Source organism: Amblyraja radiata, chromosome 28 (assembly GCF_010909765.2).
Source record: "Amblyraja radiata isolate CabotCenter1 chromosome 28, sAmbRad1.1.pri, whole genome shotgun sequence".
Lineage (NCBI taxonomy): Eukaryota > Metazoa > Chordata > Chondrichthyes > Rajiformes > Rajidae > Amblyraja > Amblyraja radiata.
The window spans coordinates 20,884,850-20,907,940 of record NC_045983.1 but is presented as its reverse complement, the minus strand read 5'-3'; the positions used below and the strand labels follow the sequence as shown (position 1 = coordinate 20,907,940).

At 39.5% G+C, this 23,091-nt stretch overlaps 1 protein-coding gene across 9 annotated transcripts in view; it reads left to right on the top strand.

Moving 5' to 3' along the window:
* pom121 (POM121 transmembrane nucleoporin) overlaps positions 1 to 20,974 on the top strand; it is a 44,714-nt gene extending 23,740 nt beyond the window's left edge. For 4 of the 9 annotated variants that reach the window (XM_033046037.1, XM_033046042.1, XM_033046040.1 and 1 more), the window contains 3 exons: positions 5,878 to 5,916; positions 12,174 to 12,296; positions 13,583 to 20,974. In XM_033046037.1, coding sequence (XP_032901928.1) covers positions 5,878 to 5,916; positions 12,174 to 12,296; positions 13,583 to 13,677 — 257 coding nt within the window. In that variant the 3' untranslated portion in view covers positions 13,678 to 20,974. The remainder of the gene's footprint in view (positions 1 to 5,877; positions 5,917 to 12,173; positions 12,297 to 13,582) is intronic. The other 5 variants (XM_033046041.1, XM_033046034.1, XM_033046036.1 and 2 more) reach the window with 3 other exon arrangements.
* Positions 20,975 to 23,091: the final 2,117 nt, after the last annotated feature.

Genomic DNA, 23,091 nt, shown 5'->3' with positions numbered 1-23,091 from the left:
AAGATAGATACATAGTAATAATGCAGCAGGGCCTCTGGAGAAAATGGATATGTGCCATTTTGGGTTAGGACCTTTCTTCAAAATGAAAGTGGGGGAGGGGGGGGGAGTAACTGGGGAGGTGAGAAAAGACCAAGAAAATTAAGACCGGCAATCGATGATCTCTGGCAGAGTGGTTGCCTGGTAAGGCAATTGTTGGGTAACATCTACAAACACTCCCCTCTCCCCTACCTCCACCTATTTGTCCAACCAATTCCACAGTTTGCAATAATATATCCCTCGAGATCATACCTTCCCAAACCAAAAATAGGCGTATCAGGGAACCACCCTGCCTGAGGACATGTGTTGCTGTAGACAAAAGTGCTGGAGAAACTCAGCGGGTGCGGCAGCATCTATGGAGCGAAGGAAATAGGCAACGTTTCAGGCCGAAAGGGGTTTCGACCCGAAACGTTGCCTATTTCCTTCGCTCCATAGATGCTGCCGCACCCGCTGAGTTTCTCCAGCACTTTTGTCTACCTTCGATTTTTCAGCATCTGCAGTTCCTTCTTGAACATGTGTTGCTGTCCCTGATTTATCCTAGTCTGGTCTCATCTCCAGTTCTTTTCCTCTTGCTTTATCCTCCTCCCCCCCCCCCCGCCCACAATGCTACACACAATACCCCATAATAAAAAAGCAAAAACAGGTGATTATAATTTTTTGCAAAGTAATTACAAAGAAATAACTGAAATATCACATTTACATAAGTATTCTGACCCTTTACTCAGTACTTTGAGGCACCTTTGGCAGCGATTACAGCCTCAAGTCTTCTTGGATATGACGCTACAAGCTTGGCACACCTGTATTTGGGTCATTTCCATTCTTTGCCGATCCTCTCTAGCTCTGTCAGATTGGATGGGGAACGGCGATGCACAGCTATTTTCAGGTCCCTGCAGAGATGTTCCATCGGATTCAAGTCCGGGCTCTGGCTGGGCCACTCAAGGACATACACAGACTTGTCATAAAGCCGCTCCTGCGTTGTCTTGGCTGTGTGCTTGGGGTCGTTGTCCTGTTGGAAGGTGAACCTCCGACCCAATCTGAGATCCAGAATGCTCTGGAGCAGGTTTTCATCAGGGATCTCTCTGTACTTTGCTCCATTCATCTTTCCCTCGATCATGGCTAGTCTCCCTGTTCCCGCCGCTGAAAAACATCCCCACAGCATGATGCTGCCACCACCATGCTTCACCGTAGGTATGATATTGGCCAGGTGATGAGCGGTGCCAGGTTTCCTCCAGACGTGACGCTTGGCATTCAGGCCAAAGAGTTTAATCTTGGTTTCATCAAGCCAGAGAATCTTGTTTCTCATGCCTTTTGGCAAACTTCAAGCAGGCTGTCATGTGCCTTTAACTGAGGAGTGTCTTCCGTCTGGCCATTCTCTAGCGGCAGATTTTTATATCGTTCAAGAGATTACTCCCTCTAGCCGCTAAATGGACTGCATGGTTAAGGGGAATGTCTTTATACGCATGCGAGCTCACCGTCCGAGACCTTCAGAGCTTCTTCACAGATAAGTCTTCAAAACACAGCCCTTTGATTAATAAATTCTTTATTTTTGATGAAAAACAATAAGGTACATCCAAACTTCTTCCGACTCGAACACTATAATCTTAATCGAATTCCAGCTTATTGCATTAAAGGTTAGAAAACTCCTCGTGTCTCAGTTTCGCTTTGCATGGTCAAAGGGTAAACCTTCTCCATGCTGGTCCCAAACTAAACAGGCAGTCTAAAATGTAAAGACACATGCCACACAAAACAAGCCAAATGGCCACTACACACTCGATCACAAGGGCCTGATTGGTGGAGTGCTGCAGATGTAGTTGTCCTTCTTGAAGGTTCTCCCATCTACACAGAGGAACTCTGGAGCTCTGTCAGAGTGACCATCGGGTTCTTGGTCACCTCCCAGACCAAGCCCCTTCTCCCCCGATTGCTCAGTTTGGCTGGGCGGCCAGCTCTATGAAGAATCCTGGTGGTTCCAAAGTTCTTCCATTTAAGAATGACGGAGGCCACAGTGCTCTTCGGGACCTGCAATGCTGCAGAAATTGTTTTATACCCTTCCTCAGATCTGTGCCTCGACACAATCCTGTCTCGGAGGTCTACGGACAACTAATTCTTCTTGACGGCTTGGTTTTTGCTCTGACATGCACTGTCAACTGAGGGACCTTATATAGCCAGGTGTGTGCCTTTCCAAATCGTGTCCAATCAATTTAATTTACCACTGGTGGACTCCAATCAAGTTTTAGAAACATCTCGAGGAAAATCAATAAAGCAATGTTTTTTTTCTCCGTTTTTAACTCAAACTAGCATCTCCATCACATTGTAAGTTTTTCATATTTTGTATTCTGTTTCTGGCATATTTTATCCCCCTGTGTAACACTTGTTTTTTGCGAGAATTGGAAAGAATAACCTGACTGCATGGGTGAACTTGGTCTGATTCTATGTCCAGCCTAATGAGTAACTAACCTTCACGATGGCTAAAACTTTGTAAAGCTATCGCCTCATTGTCTCATAGATTTTTGATTTTTGTTAGCTTAAACTTGCTTGTTCCAATGAATACTAAATGGAATAGAAAGGTGAAAAAGAGATTATTTCAGTAGCTAATGGTTTATTTTACTACATCACCTTGTATGCACAGAATTCCTCAATTCCTTCAAAGAAATCGACAAGGTTCCACATGGTAGGCTGCTCTGGAAGGTTAGATCGCATGGGAGATCTAAGGAGAGATAGCTGAATGGATAGAAAATTGGCTGCATGAAAGGCAGCAGCGTGTGATGGTGGAAGTTTACTTCTCGGCTGGGGGCTTTGACTATTGATGAGCCTCGGGGTTCGGTGCTGGGCCCGTTAGTGTTTGTCATCTATATCAATGATTTGGATGGGAAAATGCACGGCAAGATTAGCAAGTTTGCAGATGATACAAAAGTGGTGGTTTTGCAGATAGTGAAGATGATTGTGAAAAATTGCAGCAGGATCTTAGTCAAGTAACCAGGTAGGATGTGGAATGGTTGATGGAATTTAATTCCGAGAAATGCGAGGTGTTGCATTTTGGGAAGTCTAACATGGGCAGGACCGACACAGTGAAAGGCAGGGCTCTGGGTAGTGTTGTAGAGCAGAGGGATCCATGAGTGCAGGTGCATGGTTCCTTGAAGGTGGAGTCGCAGGTAGAGAGGGTGGTCAAAAAGTATTTTGGCACATGGACCTTCCATCAGTCAGAATGTTGAGTATAGAAGTTGGGAGGTCATGTTGCAGTTGTATAAGATGTTGGTGAGGCCGCATTTAGGGTATTGTGTTCAGTTTTGGGCACCATGTTATAGGAAAGATGTTGTTAAGCTGGAATGGGTACAGAGAAGATTTATGAGCATGTTGCCAGGACTAGGTCTGAGCTATATGGAGAGGTTGAGTAGTCTAGGACTCTATTCCTTGGAGCGCAAGAGGATGAGGTGTGATCTTATTGCGTTGTATAAAATCATGGGAGTAATAGATCAGGTGGATGTACAGAGTCTCTTGCCCAGAGTAGGTGAATCGAGGACCAGAGGACATAGGTTTAAAGTGAAGGGGAAAAGATTTAATAGGAATCTGAGGTGTAACGTTTTCCGCACAAAGGGTGGTGTGTGCATGGAACAAGCTGCCAGAGGAGGTAGTTGACTATCCCAACATTTAAGAAACAGTTAGACAGGTACATGAATAGGACAGGTTTGGAGGGATATGGATTAGTGTAGCGAGAATATGTGGGACTAGTATAGCTAGAACATGTTGGCTGGTGTGGGCAAGTTGGGCCGAAAGGCCTGTTTCCACACTATCACTCTATGACGTTATGATTTAATACTCGTTTCTGTAAAGGCTTTTTTTTGTGAGACTCAGCTGAAAACCCTGGGGTTGGTTGATACAGAAGCACCTGAGCCCAGTAATGTTTTGACTAATCTGGGTTCCTTTTGCAGCTTTAACATAGACAGTGTTCAGCATTGGTGAATCCTGGGTGTGGGACGGGGAGGGTGTTTTAAAAAAAAAAAAAAAAAAAACGTTTTGTGCTTTCTTCATTATTCAAGCTTTGGAAAAGTAATGTTCTAGTAATTGAGCTAAATTTGTGCAGAGGAAAACTTAAAGGTAGGTAAAAACACTAATCAATATCTGCTATCTGATGGTTCTAGACACTAGCTAGAAAATTACGTCGACCTTTTGGCAGACGTTGAATACTTCTGTATTTTGCTTCTGAAGTGGATGACTGCACATTTTACCATATCTTTGCCTGCCTATATCATCCTTGCTGTTTCATCCTCCTTAATTTGCACTCCTCCCAGCATTGTTTCAAGAGCAATTTCAGATATATTATACATGATCCCTTTACTGCATCATTGATATCGATTAGGAACAGCTGGGGCTTTGGTGCTAATTCTTGTAAAATTCAAAATGAGAGCCCACAAACCCTAAAATGATCTGTTTATTCCTACTTTTTTAAATCTTTTAACTAATCAACAGTCCACATTTTGAGCAAACATAATGCATTATGTGTAAGTTTTGTGAAGTTGCTGACTGCATGCATCATTGTCCTAGTTCTTCATGCATTCATTTGAATAGAGAAGGGTAAGAATTCTTATGATACATTACTGTTGATCTGGGGCTCAATAAATGTTAATGTAATATCTCAAAAGATCACTGAGTACGAATTGATGTTACTTCTGCAGTATTTCTCCACCCTGCCTAATAATTTTCGGCAAGTTTAAAGAAATTGGGCATAGTAATGACATGCGATCAGCTGCACGACTGGAAGTCCTAATCCCAAATTGCACTTCCACGCTAATAGGAAAGGCACAACAGCACTAGAAAGGTACAGAGTGGATTCATCAGGTTATTGGCTGGGATGGGCCAGTTTCTGCATTTCGTTTCTGTAAAGAGGAGAGACTGGATGGGCCTTGTTTGTTTTCCCTGAAGCAGAAGAGGCTTAAGGGAGATCCAATAGGTATATAAAAATATCATAGATAGGGTAAATAATACAAAACCTTTCCAGATGGCAAAGATGTCTGATCAGAGGGTGTAGGTTTAAAGTAAAGAATAAGGGGTTTAGAGGGTTCCAAATACAACACAATTTTTAAATTTTATTTATTTATTTATTTTTACCAAAGGGTGGTTGCAATCTGGAATGCACACTGCTTGTGAAGTTTGTAGGGGTGGGTATACTCAACATTTAAGAGCACCTGAACAAGCACTTGAATTGCCAAGATATAACAGACTCTTGGCCAAATCCCTGCAAATGAGATCGTTTCAGATAGGAACGTCATGGTTGGCATGGATATGGTGGGCCAGGGTGCCTGCTTCTGTGCTCTCTGACTCTGTTGGAAGGAACTACAGATGCTGGTTTACACCGAGGATAGACACAAAATGCTGGAGTAAATCATCGGGACAGGCAGCATCTCTGGATAGATGAAATCGGTGACGTTTCAGGTCGAGGCCCTTTGAAGACCCTAAACGTTACCCATTCCTTTTATCCAGAGAACTCCAGCACTTTGTGTGTATCTCTCTGACTCCAATTGTCTTGAATGGTCATAATCAAATTTACACAAAGAAGTCAGTAGAGCTTAATTTAACAGATTCTATTTCCAAGACAGCATAATTTTGATTAATCCGTTTGTAGCTCTTAAAAGCTGAGCTGTGTCATAGTTTGATAGCTGTAAGATTACACTGCAGTGTTTACTAGCTTAATGCAATCCAGCTCCATTATAGAAACCTATAAGTGAGCTGTAAAAATTGTATTAGAGATCATTGAACCTCCCTCAAGATGCTGTAAATATGATAAAGTGTAAATGCATTTAAACCAAAAGACATTGTTGCTGGTGACACACCATTTTGTTTCATTAGGGTTCAACTTTGGAACTCCCAGTTTGAATTTTGGAACTGGTAAGTTCATGAATACTACAGTGTTCTGTAAGCTTTAGCTGCTCACTATTAGTTGCTTTCTAGCAATGAGAGACTTGTAAGCAAAAAGAAATATGCGCTTTGGAAAACCTTTTTGATGTGTTTCTAACACCTCTGCTGTTTGCTCCAACAAGGCAAGTTGCTTAATAAATACAGCATAGATTCTATAGAAGTAGCAGTTGCTAACATCTTTAGCTACTGCTTCGGCAGTTGATTTTCACTTAACACAGGTCGCAGGTACAGCTGTGCAGCATGTGAACACAATTGACAGGATGAATTTGAATACATGAGGATGAAACATTCTCATCTTTATGATTGGGTTTCATATTGGATACTGATTTATTGCAAAATCATGTTTATAGTAGTTGGCTTTAGTTGCATTATTGTTGTATGTGCCTTAATTCCCCGAAGAAAATCAGTTGGTTCTTTCTAAGTGTAAGCAGAAACATAGAAAATAGGTCCAGGAGTAGGCCATTCGACCCTTCGAGCCAGTCAATATGCTCATGGCTGATCATCCAAAAATCAGTACCCTGTTCCTGCTTGGGTACATATGGGCTTCCCCCCATATCCCTTGATTCTGTTAACCCCGAGTTAAATCTAACTCTCTTGAAAACATCCAGTGAATTGGCCTCCACTGCCTTCTGTGGCAAAGAATTCCACAGATTCACAACTCCCTGGGTGAAAAAGTTTTTCTTCGTCTTAGTCCAACATGGCCTACCCCTTATTCTTGAACTGTGACCCCTGGTATTGGACTCCCCCAATATCGGGAACATTGTTCCTGCATCTAGCCTGTCCAATCCCTTAAGAATTTAATGTTCCTATAAGATCCCCTCTCGTCCTTCTAAATTCCAGTGAATACAAGCCCAGTCGACCCATTCTTTCATCATATGCCAGACCTGCCATCCTGGGAATTAACCTGATGAACCTATGCTGCACTCCCTGAATAGCAAGAATGTCCTTCAAATTAGTAGACCAAAACTGCACACAATAGGTGATCTCACCAGGGCCCTGTACAACTGCAGTAAGACCACCTTGCTCCTATACTCAAAACCTCTCACTGTGATGGCAAACATGCCATAAACAAAGGTAAGAAGTGAGAGTGCTGTGTCATATAGGGAGTGAATTATCCCCTGACATCTTGAACCATCCTTTTTCAGATAACAAAAATGTGGCAGAATGTTCACCATGTGCCTGGATAAATGCAGCTTGATCAAAATTCAAGTTGCTTAAAGCCAGAATAAAACAAAATATTTCATTGACACCTTAGCTATCATCCCAAACATTCACTTTCTCCACTATAGGTGCGTAGTGGTTACTGTGTCATCTACAAAATACACTGCGGTTGCTTGCCTAGACTTGATGCAAAACAATTCTCAAACCCATGATCCAGGAGCGTCAAGGACAGCAGGCACAAGAAAGTGGCATCACCTGCTCATTTTCATTAAATCACAAATCACCCATATTAAAAATACATTTCTTATCCACCATTGAGTCTAAATCATGGAACTCTTTACCATATTACACTATAGACAGCATTTTCCAAATGGATTGAAGTAGTTCAAGACGACAGCTCACCAGCACTTCAAGAGGAATCAGGGAGGGACTAAGTAGAGCTAAGTGCTAAGTAGAGTTAAGTGCTAATTACAAGCAGTCATTGGAAGAAATTCTACCTTGATGTAAAGCAGCCATCTGCTGTTCCAGCTTTACACTAAGGATTTTGTTAATGTATGTTGCTGTCTGCTTGAATACTGAAGTCACATTAAGAATGTAAGGAATAGAAACAATTGTGGGCCAATTGATCTTTGTGTTTGCATGCAAGTCAGTAGGATTGAAAATGATCTTGTATTCCAGCACCACCTTTCTATAATCCCATATCTCTTAACCCCCATAATATTTGAACAATCTATCAATATGTCTTGGGTATACTTATCAACTGAATTTCCACAAAGTTAGACAGAGCTCTGGGGGCTAGTGGAATCAAGGGATATGGGGAGAAGGCAGGCACGGGTTATTGATTGGGGACGATCAGCCATCATCACAATGAATGGCGGTGCTGGCTCGAAGGGCCGAACGGCGTCCTCCTGCACCTATTTTCTATGTTTCTAAACCTGTTTTGGATGAATTGTGGATGCTGGGCTATGAAAGCTGAGGGAGATTGTTGGACAATGGGGGAATCAACGGTTTTTCAGGCCAGGCAGGAAAGTAGAGTTGAGACCAGTGATCAAATCAGTCTTGACCTGATGAATGCAGAAATAAAAATAAAATGTTAGAAGCACTCAAAGGGTGGAATCTGTTGAAAAAGAGTTGATATTTCAGGTTGAGACACTTCATCAAGAGTTTTTAAAAATAATGTTGTGCCATACTTGACTCAATTAACCCCTTTGTCCTGAAACTAAAAATGTCAGCCAGTTCACATTCTTTGTAGGCAGACATTGTTTGAAAATGAATGTCAATTTAAAATTGCATTTTAATGATAATTCCTTGGTCAGGACAATATATTCTATCTTGCATTAATTAACCAATGACTTGTGAAGAAACCAATTTGGTTGTATTAATGTTGAGATAGCTGCTCTCAGTTTAATTTCAAGGACACAGTTTAGACGTCATCTGACAATGCAAATGCAGTCATTTGTGCATTACAGAATCTTACGGAAAATGCCATATTTTTATCCTGTAAACTGATTATTTTTTTTTAGTTTAGAGATACAACACGGAAATAGGCCCTTCGACCCACCGAGCTCGCACTGACCAGTGATACCCGCACATTAATACTATCCCACACACACTAGGGGCAATTTACATTTATACCAAGCCAATTTACCAACAAACCTGTACGTCTTTGGAACGTGAGTGGAAACTGAAGATCTTGGAGAAAACCCACGCAGGTCATGGGATCTTAAATCAATTTCAAATACTATGTATGATTACACTGTCACTGCAGATATGGAATAACAATCCAAACCTGGTGTTGCACATATATCTGATCAGCGAGTTCTTTTATGAAAAATACACTTTTCTGCAAAGTTAATGATTATCAGAATTTGTATGTGACACACGTTGAGCTGTTTTAATTTGTTCAAACAGATTCTATGTCTGTGTTGTAACTGCACCTCTCCTCTTTATGGTATTTTTCGCTGCTGTTTGAAAGTGGGGGCTTTTGTTGGTAGGGAATGCTTTGCATGGCCAATGATCTTTACTTAGTTATTTTCCTTGTTAATACTTTGGAATTAGCAGGAAATGTAGATCTTATTGACCTTGAACAGAAGAATGTTCTCATGATATTCTATCTTTGTTACGGTATTTTAGTTTGTCAAGAGTATTGAGGTTCAGTGAAACGTTTTTTCTGGTTTAGGTTAGAAATACACCGTGGAAACACGCCCTTCGGCCCACCGAGTCCGCACTGACTAGCGATCCCTGCACGTTAACACTATCCCACACGCACTAGGGACAATTTACATTTACACCAAGCCAATTAACCTACAAACCTGTACGTGTTTGGAACGTGGATGGAAACTGAAGATCTTGGAGAAAACCCATGCAGGTCATGGGGAGAACGTAGAAACTCCGTATAGATAGCACCCGTAGTCAGGATCGAACCCGGGTCTCTGGCGCTGTAAGGCAGTAGCTCTACCGCTATGCCACCTTGCTGCCCGTTGAGTGCTATCCAGTCAGTGGAAAGACTATACACGATTACAATCAAACCTGTACAGTTGCAGGATGAAAGGAATAATGTTTGGTGCAAGATAAAGTGCAGTAAAGTCTGCTTAAAGATAGTCTGAGGATCTCCAATGAGATATATGGTAGGTCAGGGCAGTTCTCCAGTTGGTGATTGGATGCTTCAGTTGTCTAATAACAGCTGCGAAGAAACTGTCCCTGAATCTGGAGGTATGTGTTTTCACACGTCTGTACCTCTTGCCTGATGGGAGAGGGAAGAAGAGGGAGTATCCTTGGTGAGACTCATCCATGATTACGAATGTGGCCTTGCCGGAGCAATGTGAAGTGTAGATGGAAGCAAGGTTATTTTGTTTCGATATGGTACTCTTTGCTTTAGCGCTATTTATGTTAGATAAGTATGTTCACTTCGCAATTTTTTTCAAATAGACAATAGAACTATTATCTTGAATTTCAATAATGACAATGTGAGCAATAGTGTAAATGTAAATTCCATTTTTAATATATTCTTGCCCCATGAAATTCGACCAGAATTGATAGAAAGTGTTACCATGTCAGTTTCCAAAGCTTGATTGTTCCAGGGTGTCCAGTGCTTTAGCACAAGGTGCAATAATTTAGAATGAGCATCATGGATAGGATAAGGATTTGGAAATGCATTACTTCAAATAGATTTGGGACACAAGTTATGTTAGGATCATGAAGGGAATAGAAAGTATGAATGCAATTAGTCTTTTTTCCAAGATCGGGGGATTGAGAACGAGAGGATATAGGCTTACGGTGAGAGGAGAAAAATTTAATAGGAAATTCAGTTTTAATAGGAAATTGTTTAATAGGAAATTCAGTCTGAAGAAGGGTTTCGACCCGAAACGTCACCCATTCCTTCTCTCCGGAGATGCTGCCTGTCGCGCTGAGTTACTCCAGCATTTTGTGTCGACCTAAGATTTAATCGGATCCTGGTGAGCAATTTTTTCATACTGAGAATGATGGGTATATGGAATGAGCTGGCAGAGGAATTAGTTGAGGCCCACGAAGTAACAACAATCAAAAGACATTTGGACTGGTGCATAAATAGGAAAGGTTTAGAGGGATATGGGCCAAAGGCAGGCAAATTGAAGTAGCTTAGTTGGGGCAGTTTGGTTGGCATGGGTGAGTTGGGCCAAATGTTCTGTTTCCATGCTGTATGACTATGGTGCTATAATTCTATATCTGTGCTGATGATGAAAGAGCCAACTTAATCCCATAATGGAGTGTTTGGGCCATAATTCTGATGTTCACAGCATTTCAACTATGTCAAATGCTTTTCTAAAATGTGCTGAGCCATTCTGCCTCAACCAGCCGTCAACACCCCTATCACAAGCTAATTCTTTGCCCTGTTCTTTCAAATCTGTATCTCTTATTTGACTACTTTGCTAAAGGAAATGGGAATATCATATTTTCAGCAACTCTTGTTTGTCTGCCTTTTCCTCCTCTGTTTCAATGGAAAACCCCAGTTATTCAATCTTTCCATGTATCTAAAATCTCCCAGTCCTGGCAACATCTTTGCAAAGATATTCTGCGCCCTCTCATGTAATCACTTGTTTCCTGCCATGGTGCCCAGAACTGTAAAAAAGACCTTGTGGCATCATTTCGTCACTCCCCTGGGACAACAGATTATATGTTTTGCGCAACAGTTTTGAGCATGCTTTGATGTGCCTTCGGAGCCCCATTCTGGCTTTGACTGTCTCTGCTCTGCAACTGAAGGCAGTGGACTGAGATAATGGAAACTTCCATCCCGTTGTTGCCTCAGGGCCTTCTTCACAGCCAGCTGACCTTTGTCCTTGCCTTTTCTCATGTCCTCCTTATCAGTCAGCAACCAGGGACCCTGACCATCGACAGCAGTCTTCCAGTTGCCAATAATTACTATATGTGTACATCACTCATGTCCTTTTACAGTAGGAAGAAATGTAATAACTGCAACTGTGCTCAAGCAATGGCCCAACTAGTGTTGTTTATGTTTCTAATGTAACCTGGTTTTGTGCCTCAACAAATAAAGCATGTTACCTGCCTTTTAGACCACATTAGTAATCTGTTCTGCTTGCAAGGATCTGTGAATGTACTGTTCAAGGACCCTCTGTTTCTTCACATCACTTAATATCCTCCCATTTGTGGGATATTTCTTACATATCAATATTTCATTTTGCTGAATTAATTACTTCACTCTTCAGTTGCAGATTTGTCAGCCATTTATTCCAAGCTGAGGAATTTTGTTACCGTTGGTTGTGAATTTTGGGAACTATTCTCCCTCGAGAGCTAGAATCCATCATTGTGTGCATTAAAGTGTGCATTAAAAGTGGAAATTATTAGAATGTTAGATGTTGAGGGAATCATGAGATCAGCAGGAAAGTCATTACTTTGTTGAATGATGTAAAAAAGGGAATAAATACCTGGAGGAAGAGGCTAGATATAGTGGGATTGGAAAGTAGGAAATCTGTACCTGCAGTTTTCGAATGGATATTTTAGTACTAGCTACTATTTCTGTATAAAGTAGATATTTAACAGCTGCTCCCATTGTTATGTTGTTCTTCCAGGGACTACGGCACCTGGGTTTGGACAGAGTACTCCAACTGCAAATTTTTCCTTTGGGACCACTAATACTCCAGCATCAAACTTTGGGAGTCCAGGAACAGGCACAGCAGCGGCATCAGCTTTTGGTGAGAAAATCCACCATTTTGTTTGTGTAATTAGAAACACTTTGTTCATCTTCAGGATGTAGCTAACATTAGTAATTACTGACTGTTTTTTGTTGTCCTGTAAAAGGTGTCGAGCCATTGAACCACTACAATAATTGGTGTAGATTTGATGCTGCTTGGTGGTTTGCTAGTTAATTCAAGGGCGTTTCATCCACCACATTAGTAAAAGCAAGTTTGGGTTCGGTCTGCACGTCCTTTGGTTTTAAAACTTCCAGCATATCGGTCAGGTTTTGACATTTTGAAATTAATTTATTTTAAAATTTATTTGCAGTTTGTTTGATTTGAATCTGTATTCTGAATTTGTCTCGTATCGAACGATGTTGCTTTATTCCTTTAGGCAGGAATCAAAATGTGATGAAACAATTAAACAAGTTCATGGAACTTAGGATCACTCAGGAGTTCACTTAGGATAGGCAAAAGGTTAAAAAGCAGGACCTCAAAGGTAGTCATCTCCTGGTGCCATGTGTTAGCGAGGGTAGGAATAGGAAGGTAGGACAGATGTATGTGTGGCTCAGGAGTTGGTGCAAGGTTTCAGATTTTTTGTCTATTGGGATCTCTTCTGAGTTTGGGTGAACTGTACAAGAGGGACCAGTTGCACCTGAGCTAGAGGGGGATCAATATATTTGCAGAGGTTCTTTACTCAGGAGGGTTTAAATTAGATTGGCAGGAGGGATGGGAACAAGGGCAGGATATCAGTGAATGTTTGGACTGATAGGAAGGTAGAAATTATGATCAGTAAGTCTCAAATGAATTACAGGCAGGAGAGATTAAAGAGTATGCTGAAACTGAAAGACTTGTGTGTGTTTATTTCAATGCAAGGAGTATTATGGGTAAAGCAGCTGAACTTGGAGTCTGGATCAGTGCTTGGGACCATGGAATTGTGGCATTACGGAGACTTGGTTGCAAGGGGGGCATGAATGCATTAACCAGCTACAATAAAATGCTGGAAATGGTCAACATTTCGGATGCATTTATGAGAGGAAAACAAGTTGTGCCTTTGTGGCAATTGTTACCGTATACTTGGATTGCTCAATCTTTGCTGAGTTAACTTTCAATTGTTCTGTCTGTGCTCTGTTTTGTTCCCTTATCCATTGTCTCTGGTTGTATTCTCCTAAGTCATCTTATATAAGGAACAAAAAGACACACACTCTTGTCAGGAGACGGAAGTAATATCTAGGAATGTTTCGGGTCTAGGAAGAAGAATTTCCACATGTTATTAACCATCCAACATCAATTCTTTCTCTCAGCAGCAACACCGGCCTTTTCTATAGGAGCTGGATCTCGATCTACTGGAGGCAGACAGAGATTGCAGGCTAGACGGCAGCACATACGGAAGCGATAGACATTTGGAAATGTGAATAGTGCAAATGAACATTACATGTTGACTATTCTGAAACAATTACCACTTTTTACTTTTGTACCCTAAACAACGCCAGTCGTGGATGTGCAGGCAACTGACCTCAAAAGATGACAATATATACTTGAGAAAAATTCTGTTTAAATTTACGTCTTTTTTTCTGGGCTTGAACTGTCAGAACAAATGGCTTATGGCTGCTGAAAAAAAATTGCTGCAACAATGCGAGAAGCTCATTGGACTACAGTGAAGTCCTTGTCTTAAGTTTGTATACTTTTTTCAAAACTAACCATTGCAGAATGGTGATCTGAGTTTAGTTCAGGGTGCAGCAGTAATGGTTGACACGTAAGCAACAAACATAGCTTTACTTGAAATTTTCTATTTTAAAGGTTGCTGTAAGATGCGATTTGAGAACTTTTCTGGACTGACCCTTTTTTGGTACATACTGTTGCACTTCCTTTTTTTGGGAGGGGAGGGAGTGGGGGGGAATCATTTAAGGGCACAATTCCTTGCAACCACACCATTTTTCTGTGGTGTCTGGGTCAAAAGGCAAACTGAACTGGAGGCGGATGTTAAATTCTCTTCATCCTTTTTCCCCTTTCCTTGAAAACACTTATTCAGTTTGAATATTTCTGGCAAGAAATCTAAATCTTTCTGTAATCTTTTTGTTTTTGGGCTAAGAAATCGTTAACGCCGTTTGAGTTTCTTCTCAACATCTTTTGCTAAGCAACCTACCTCTCCTTTTTTTTTTGTTCCTGTGAGTGGATTTTAAGTCTGTTTAGTTGGGTAAGGGAAACAAAACCAAATTGCTTTCCTTTCCTAACTCCTCTTTCCTCCCTTTCTCTCCCACTCCCCCAAGCTGTCAGTTTTTTTTACATACAGTAATGTTATCAGTGTTTGCTTGTATATCTCATGTCTTTACTCAGTGAATCGAGTTTGGAGGAAAAATGTCAATGTATGTGTGGCGGCATGTTAGTAATGCCGGATCTGGCTGGTTCATTGGATATATGTTAATCTGACTCTTGCTAATCTGTGATAGTGTTTTGCTCTATAATTGCGTGACACATTGAGCAGTGTTCTCTGGAGAAATGGCAGTCATAACTAGTTTTGGAGGTGGTTCCCACTGTACAGTGTTGGACTCTCAAAAAAAAAAAAAGGATTTTCAGAAGTCTGGTGCTATAATGTTTAAAGAAAAAATACAAATTATTTCAGCTTATACCAAAATTTTGGCTGGCATTGTTGAGAATTGTACGTGTATACTATGTATATTTTAATCGCAACTAGATATTTGCATCTTATTTTGGGTGCAGCTCTGAAATGTGCCTATTTTAATTTTATGGAAAAACAAGTTAATTTTTCAAATCTTTTTTAAAAAGTGATTCATCAACCTTTTTGAATAATCTTTAGTGTCTTTAGATTGAATTAGAAGAAATAACCAAGCTGGGTATATCTAATTGCATCAAATAGTACTTTCTACAACTGGTGGGATATTGTAGAAAGAGTTATAGAAACTCTTTATCAACTCTTGCCACAATAGTCTTGTATGAGTAGAGCTTCAAAGTTCCATTTTAACCAGCCCAGAGATTATTCTACACTTTGTATGCCTAGTTTATTGCTAGGTTATGACATCTGATTATTATTTTTTGAAAACTAGATATTTAATTTTAGTAAGTCTTGTTCCATGAGCAGGGCTTAGTTATTGGAAACCAGAATTGTGTCAAGCAACCTGCCTCATCCCATCCCTTAAGGCTCCCAAGTTCTGGTGTTCAAATTTCAGGATTCGGTGATTTTCAAATTATTCTATTTCCCCCACTCCCTGAATTCCATAAATAGATTCCATTTTTTTGAGGATGTGTGACCAGACTGCAGGAAGAAGGTTGATGCAGAATGTTCGTGGTTGCTCCAGTGAAATCTGTTCCAAACTCCTGGTGGATGGATGACCATGTGTGAGCTGGAAAAGTAGCACAGGGCACAGAGAGGAATACAAGTCAATATGCCGCACAGATGGATCATTTAACAAGGGCACAATTCTCACCGTTTTTTGATGAAATCACTTGGAAATGTTATGTTTGAAAGAAGAGGGTGCTGTCTCCATGCAGTGAGAAAACTGGATTCTATAGCCCCCTCTATAGTTTATTTTCCCCAAAAGATGTGTTTGTCTGACCTGCTGGTCCTCCACCCTACCTCCGTCCCTTCTTCCCAGGGTATTTTACATGTTGCAAACAATATTTAATTGGTACGAGTCTTCATATTTCCCGTTGAATAAACATCCAGTAATTGAAAAGACCTTGCATTAGGTCGTTTTATGAGGTGGTGCATTCGCTCATCATCTCTGGAATGAGTCTCCTTCCTTCCGTGAAGACAGCTTGTGGGGAACTGCACATAATTCATCAAATCAAAGGCAACAATAGAAGGAGAACAAATGAGGAGAGGGTTTAGGAGGAGGTGGTTGCAGAAGATGAAAAGTTAATATCTCTCTTACAGCACCCGATCGTTGATTGGATATATTATCCATTAGAAGACACTACGATCTAATGACTTATAAATTCATTTTCAGAGAATGTCTGTAATATTTCCATATGCATGATTTTAAGATATTTCTGCTGGTCCCGAGTGGCTAGGCAGATTGAAGGATCCTCCTCATCCCGGTATAATGGCTGCCATTTTGTGACGTCTGAGTATGAATGTGTGCGGGTGATTGGCAACTTCTAAATTTAGATAAAATTGTTTAAAAAAAAAAAAAAGCTAAATAAATTTTATTTTTATATTTAAGCAAAAACTGCCTTCTACGTTCCTTCAAGCTTGGTTCATTGAGACTTAACGCTACACTGGTTAAATAGTATGATACTTCTGATAAACAATTGTATGTACAAATTGGTTTTTAAATATGAACTATGAATGAAGTTGGTGTGAGTATGTTTTGGAAACAAACCAATGGTGTGTGGAAAAGCAGTTGGGATACTATTTTTCTTGCTGAAAGTTGCACATAGGCTGATATACCCACGCCTGTCTTTGGGCCAAAACAATATTGAAAAAATTTGGATGGCATTTAATTACAAACTTTTTTACATTTTTCTTTTGACAGCTGATAAGTTTGCTTAATATGTATATTGATAGGATTCAAAAATCAGCTGTAATGTTTGTAATAAATCTGTTTCCAGATTTAAATGCAAAATGACTGATCTGAAACGAGGGTTCTCTCTGATCATAATGCAGGGCACTGACACTTGAAGTTTCTGCTGCACGACAGTTAAAATGAAAATAAGATGGATTAATCAGTTTTCTTCATCTGGAGAGAGGGGTAAACTAGAATTAGCACCAAGCGCAGAGGCGAATGCTCTTGAGATTTCTGCTGAGGTAGCAGAACACAGTTGGGTTAGCTTTATGGATGCTCAACTACAGAAGGGAAAATAAATGACCCATATATTCTATTTCTAATCGCTGTCCATTGATATATACTGGAAAGTGCTCTTTGTCTGGATACTGTGTAAACGGAAGAACTCTTGGATGTGATGCCAAATTGCCAGGTAGCAATTAATCATCAGGCTTCTGTTTGAAATGGAAGGAAGTGAACATTTTTATTAAAAAAAACAATTACATTTTCTTTGGTTGTTATCTATTGATTATAAAAAGAATGGTAGTGAAAACGTAACAATGGTGTCTTTGCCAACAGCTCGTGTTTTCATTCAGTTACACTGAATTTAGATGGCGAATAATCTGACTTGTGGAGTCAGTGGAATCTCGAGTGATACATGATTAGGCACTAAAATTTTGAAATTGAACATCTATTTGGAACAAAAAAATCAGACTGCTTCTTTACAAATAAGAGCACTTTTTTTATAAACTTCCTTTTGAGATGCAACTTTCTCCATTGCTTTGCACTTGGCTATTTCTCCCAAGATTTTCTCTTCAGAAATGTACTCATGAGGTAAATGTGTTTTTAGACTCCCCAACCCACCCACATTTAACTCATTTTGTTATTCAGGGCCTTAACTTTAAATATAATGAAGCAGTGTGTTTAATAGCTAAATAAATCATTTGGTGGTGGTATCTCTTACATTAACTAAAATCTTAGTATACAAATCAATAACATCTCCAATTCATTGTTTAGTATTTTTTGTTTTAGTTGCTCCCAGCTAGGGGTAGCTATGCTGCAACCCCAGAGAACCAAGTGATCGAGACTGTCCTCATCATTTTCACATGCCTTTCCTCGGGCATGTTTTTGTTGGGTGAATGAGAATGGGATTGCACTCAACTATGGTTGCTTTGAACTGCTGATCCTTTCTAGAATATGCAATGTATTAGTGATATGATGATCTGTGAAAGACTGCATCATGTCAAAATGTTCTCCAGAGAAGGAAGAAAAAGCTTGATTTCTAGGTGTGATTTTGTTGAGGTGATACTTTCTTGCCAGTTATGCATGCTGTAGTCTTAAATCTGACAAGATCAAATGCCTCTTTCTCCAAATACCCACTTTATTTAAGCATTAAAACAGTAGATTCAAAAGTTTAGAAACACCAATCTGGGGGGTCATATGCTCTTAACAAAATGGCATTCAGGATTTCTTCCCTCCATTCCTTCAGTTATTAAGTTGTTATTCAGAATTAACATCTTTAAAATTATAAATGTGTAAATACATTTTATTGCTGCTGAATAAATATGAAGTGGAAGATACAGCTGACATTTGTATTTGGCAGCAAATAGGTCATTTCTAAAAATGATGAGATCATGGGACTAGTAAATGATGTGCACTAGAGAAATTCAATTTAATAGATTATTTACTTGATTTAGTTTATGCCCCTTCCTTTTAACGGCACTTCTGCACAATTTGTCTTTGGTGAACAAAACATTCTGAGCCACTGTTCCTTTTGGCTTTGCTTCTTGCCACAGCGACATACCTGATAGGTCCATTCTAAATTCCTTACAATGTCACATGGAATATTTTGCTTAACTGAAGACAGCTCATTACACTAACTTCCTTTCCATTTACCAGATTACTTAAATCAGGGGTATTAATGTTTAGTTTTGATTCACATAGATGCATGCTCAGGAGCTCCTTTACAATGTGTAATCATTTGCAGATTTGTTCCCATTCATTGGCGCATATCTCAAATTGCAATAGTACAAACCCTTAATATGATTTAGCATTTCTGCAACAGAGATAATTAATTTTGAAAAGTCATTTCCAAACTGTCACGGCCAAATAATTACAACAAAACAACAAATGGGTTGGCAGTGGTGGGATGCCGGGTTTGCTGCAAGCTGTTCACTGGGCTTCTGTTTAAGTCATTTTGTAGGTCAATATAACTGCTTAGTGAAGTAAATTGAAAGACTTGTGCTAATTTATTTCAGTATCTGAGTTGGTTATTTGAATTTGATGCTGATAAAATAGCCTGGAAAGGCCAAAATTAAGTTAGAACCAATTTCTCATTGTAATCTATTTTCCAAACAAACGTATCTTGGGTTTTTTCTAGCTTTTTGATGGGGAACTTTAATTCCCATGGCAACAAACTCAAGTTGAGGTGCATTGCTTTGTCAATTATAGAAAAATACTGAGCTCGCTCTTTATAGTTCAAAATGACTTGGCATCATTTTGTACCCAAGTATCTCCAGTAGAGAATTAACAAGTGACTCCCAAGTCTTCTACATAATGTCTCTTAAGGAGATAATGATCCTTTTATCCCAAAGTGCATGTTTTAATACAGGGAAAATTGATCAGAACTATAAATATAAAGTAAGAATTACTAAAGCATTGTGATCTTGTAACAGTGACTAGATTTCCTTCCCAAATAGAACATTTAATACTCATGAAAGATTCTATCCAAAACTATCACTCGTAGTTTTGTGCATGCCTGCATAAGGTGACAAACAAAGTGAGGTGGAGGATCTGCTGAAAATAAAGAGTGGACCAATCAATGCACAATTGATTATAGGGAGGTATCCATTAAATACTGAAAACCGCAATATAATCCCATTGTTTTTAATATGGTCCCCTGAATTGTTCCTCTCACCAATCAGATGAACTGCCTGGTCTCTATCAGTGCTACTCTTCACTCTGAAATGTAGGTGACATGGGGCAGTTCAGGCTCAAATTTTGTTTTCCTTTGGGAAAAGTGAAGATCCTTTATTCCCCATTTGTCTAGCTGTGACTGCAACTTAAGCTCTTGGGTCAGAGGATGGAATTTGGCAAATAACGGAATACATTTACAGACTGCTCAGTCTTAAGAAAATCCTGATTTAAAGAAACCACTATCCCACATCACTTTGGTTGTAAACAGTTGTTAGGACACTAGTTGCATCGAAGCCTATTTGTTCCATTTAGGTCATGTTCCGTTTAGGTGCATGGATTTATTTTAATAAAATTTTGGTCTTTAATCCAATAAATCTGATTGTCAATAAATGATTATCAATTTTTGCCCTAAATAATGCAAATTAAAATTGCACAAGCAAATTGCTGGAATACCGTTTGATGATTTCCTTAATGCCACACTTGCATTTGTGTTTGCCTTCTGCCAGGCCACTGGATGGAGAACTTTGGCAGCAAAAATGCCTTTGGTGAGGAAATAAATCACATCTGTATGATAGCTGATCTAAAGGCCACCATGACTAACTCAAGAAGGCTGACTAAATTTAGTTTGGGCAGATTATGCAAAACAAAATTGTCAAAATACACATTTAAATTTTTTTTTTTAAACTGATAATTGACAAGTGGGATGCTTGCAGATACTTAAATCTGCAAGCAACCCACATCACTGCCAAAACTCAATAATGGGCTGGGGAGATGCAGGCATGTCATTCTGCGAGTCATTGCAAAGATTTAAGCTTCATTTAGGCAGTGACTTTTGATAATTTCTCAATTGCCTACATTTCTTAATTCCCGTTATCTTCCTTTAAAACGTGTCATATCTCCTGTTTAAAGATAATGTTTCGTGCTTAAACATACTGTTTTGACCCAGAAAAGGCTTTTAAGAGTATCTACCTATGTACATCAAGACTAAATAAACAGCAAGAAATGCATTGATCCCAATGGCATGAGTGGTCCCTGATGACTTTGAATGGTAACAAACATGCGAGTGATGAATGTTGATGAGTAATCCTAGGACGGGTGGATGTGGAGATGTTAATATGCTTTAAAAACGTTGTAGACTTCTATCATTGCAACTTGGGTTGATAGAACTAGTGAGTGAATGTGCAGATGTAAAGCTGGCTGCGAGTGCAAAGATCTGATTTTTTTGCTTATGTCATTAAATGGAGATAGTTTTAAATAAAAAGCTGTGATTATAAAGACTGCTTGTTTTGCTCTAGCACTGCATTCTTACACTGCACTCAAACTTTGCCAACTATTATCTGTTTTTAACATGGGTAAGAAATACATATTACAAAAATAAACACATTATTACATATACTGGAGTCTTGGAACTCCGTTGGGCCTCTCCTGAAATGAATGTGTAATGCCTAATTATCCTATCTAGAACTAAAACAATAGGAACTTTGGCATACTGATTTTTTTTCTAGGCAATCTATTCAACTTTTAAGGTTTCTAGGTCAACCTTTGTCAGTAATATCTTTGTACCTCAGCTGAATGGTGATTCTTTCCATGTTTTGTTCCAAGAGTAATAACAGGCCTACATGAGATCAGACCACATTGAGATCGACTCTCATTCAATGTCTAAACACACCTACTTTGAGCAGGAGTAGCTGGTTAGCAAGGAATGTACTTAGGAAAGCAATTTGAGAAGAGGACATGAGGTGGGAACAAAAAGGAAATGGGGTGAGCAGGTAAAGATCTAGCGCATAGAGAAAATGCAAAATGTGGAATTGTCCATTTTGCCAGGAAAAATATTAACCAGCTGGTCAAAGAATACGCAACACTATTGTAGAGAGGTCTAGACTGCAAAACATTGTAAACACTGCCCAGTCCATCACCAGCTCTGTCCTCCCCGCCATCGAAGGGATTTACCGGAGTCGCTGCCTCAAAAAGACCCACACCACCCAATCACACACTCATTTCACCCCTGCCACCGGGAAGAAGGTACGGGAGCCTGATAACTAACGTCCAGGTTCAGGAACAGCTTCTTCCCTACAGCCATTCAGCTTCTACCTGGGACATATGACAATAAAACTATCTTGACTCTCTTGAACTTTTATCAAGAGGGGGTGGGATCAGATTAAACTTTGAGAGCTGAGTGTTTGCTTCTGTTTGAGGAAGAAGTCCAGTTTTATATTAAGTGAGGTAGGTAGATTTGTAATTAGGAGAATGTGGAATTAAGGCTACAATCAGATTATCCATGATTTTATAGAATAGCCGGGCAGGTTTGAGGTGTCCAGTGGTTGAAAATGTTGTTGTTTTCTCCCTAATATGTATTAGGAAACCAGCTGCAGGACAGCTGAAAATCTGACGTTTGTGATGGCCGATCTTAGTTTCATTGGTTTGTGTCCATTCTGCAGTGGTGAATGGGGAAAAAAAGTTTCCACCATTACTAACTTAATGGCAAGGATCTTTTTTTAAACATTCTCCATACATGCTGCAAGAGCTGATTCCAAACAATCCAAAGCATTTGGTGCAAAAATACTCGGAAAAAGCATCCGAAAGATTCATAATGCAAGCAGCATGGGAGGACAGGGTGTTCAAAGATGACCCATCAACTTCTCAACAATTAGGAATGATGCTAGACTTGCTGTTTTTATAGATTAAAAGTCTTGCATTTGTAATGCATTTTACCTCCCTTTTAGGATATCCCAAGGGTTTAAAAGCTCCAGTGAAATTACAAAATGCGTAAACTATCGAATCAGTTGGATCGGTATGTATGCAGGACTAACGATTTTAATTAACTAATTTTAATTCTTTGTGAATTGAAACCTGATGCCAGCTTTAATTTATTTTCCTTTCTAAAAATAATCCAGAGGATTGCAAATGAAGGCCAATCAGGAGTAAAACCAATCAAATTAATAGACTGTAATATTAGCTAGCTGGGTCTCATATCACAACCGCAGTATGCCCTGGTTTTTTGTTGTGCTAATCATGGATGTAAAAAAAATTAAATGTTTGCATTAAAATTAACCTTACTCGGGTGTTCTAGTAATTTATATATCTACTCTATTCTCATAACCAAAATGTCCAGGTTTTGTGTTCACCACCATGCCATTAATTTGCACATTTCACAAATAAACTGATTAGTGATCGCTTAGCAGTATTTTCAAAAGCCCCCCTTAAAGCAGTCGATGAAACTACATTTTGTGACTCATGTTTATGGTTAGTAAGTTAATTGGCAAGTTAATTCCCTGATTTAAATTGGCTAATGAAAAAGTTCAAGTCTGCTTTTCGCAATAGTCTTGTTTTGGCAATAAAATATAGGTAAGACCTTTCACGTTTTGTAAAAGCTTTTCACTGTACCTCCTGCA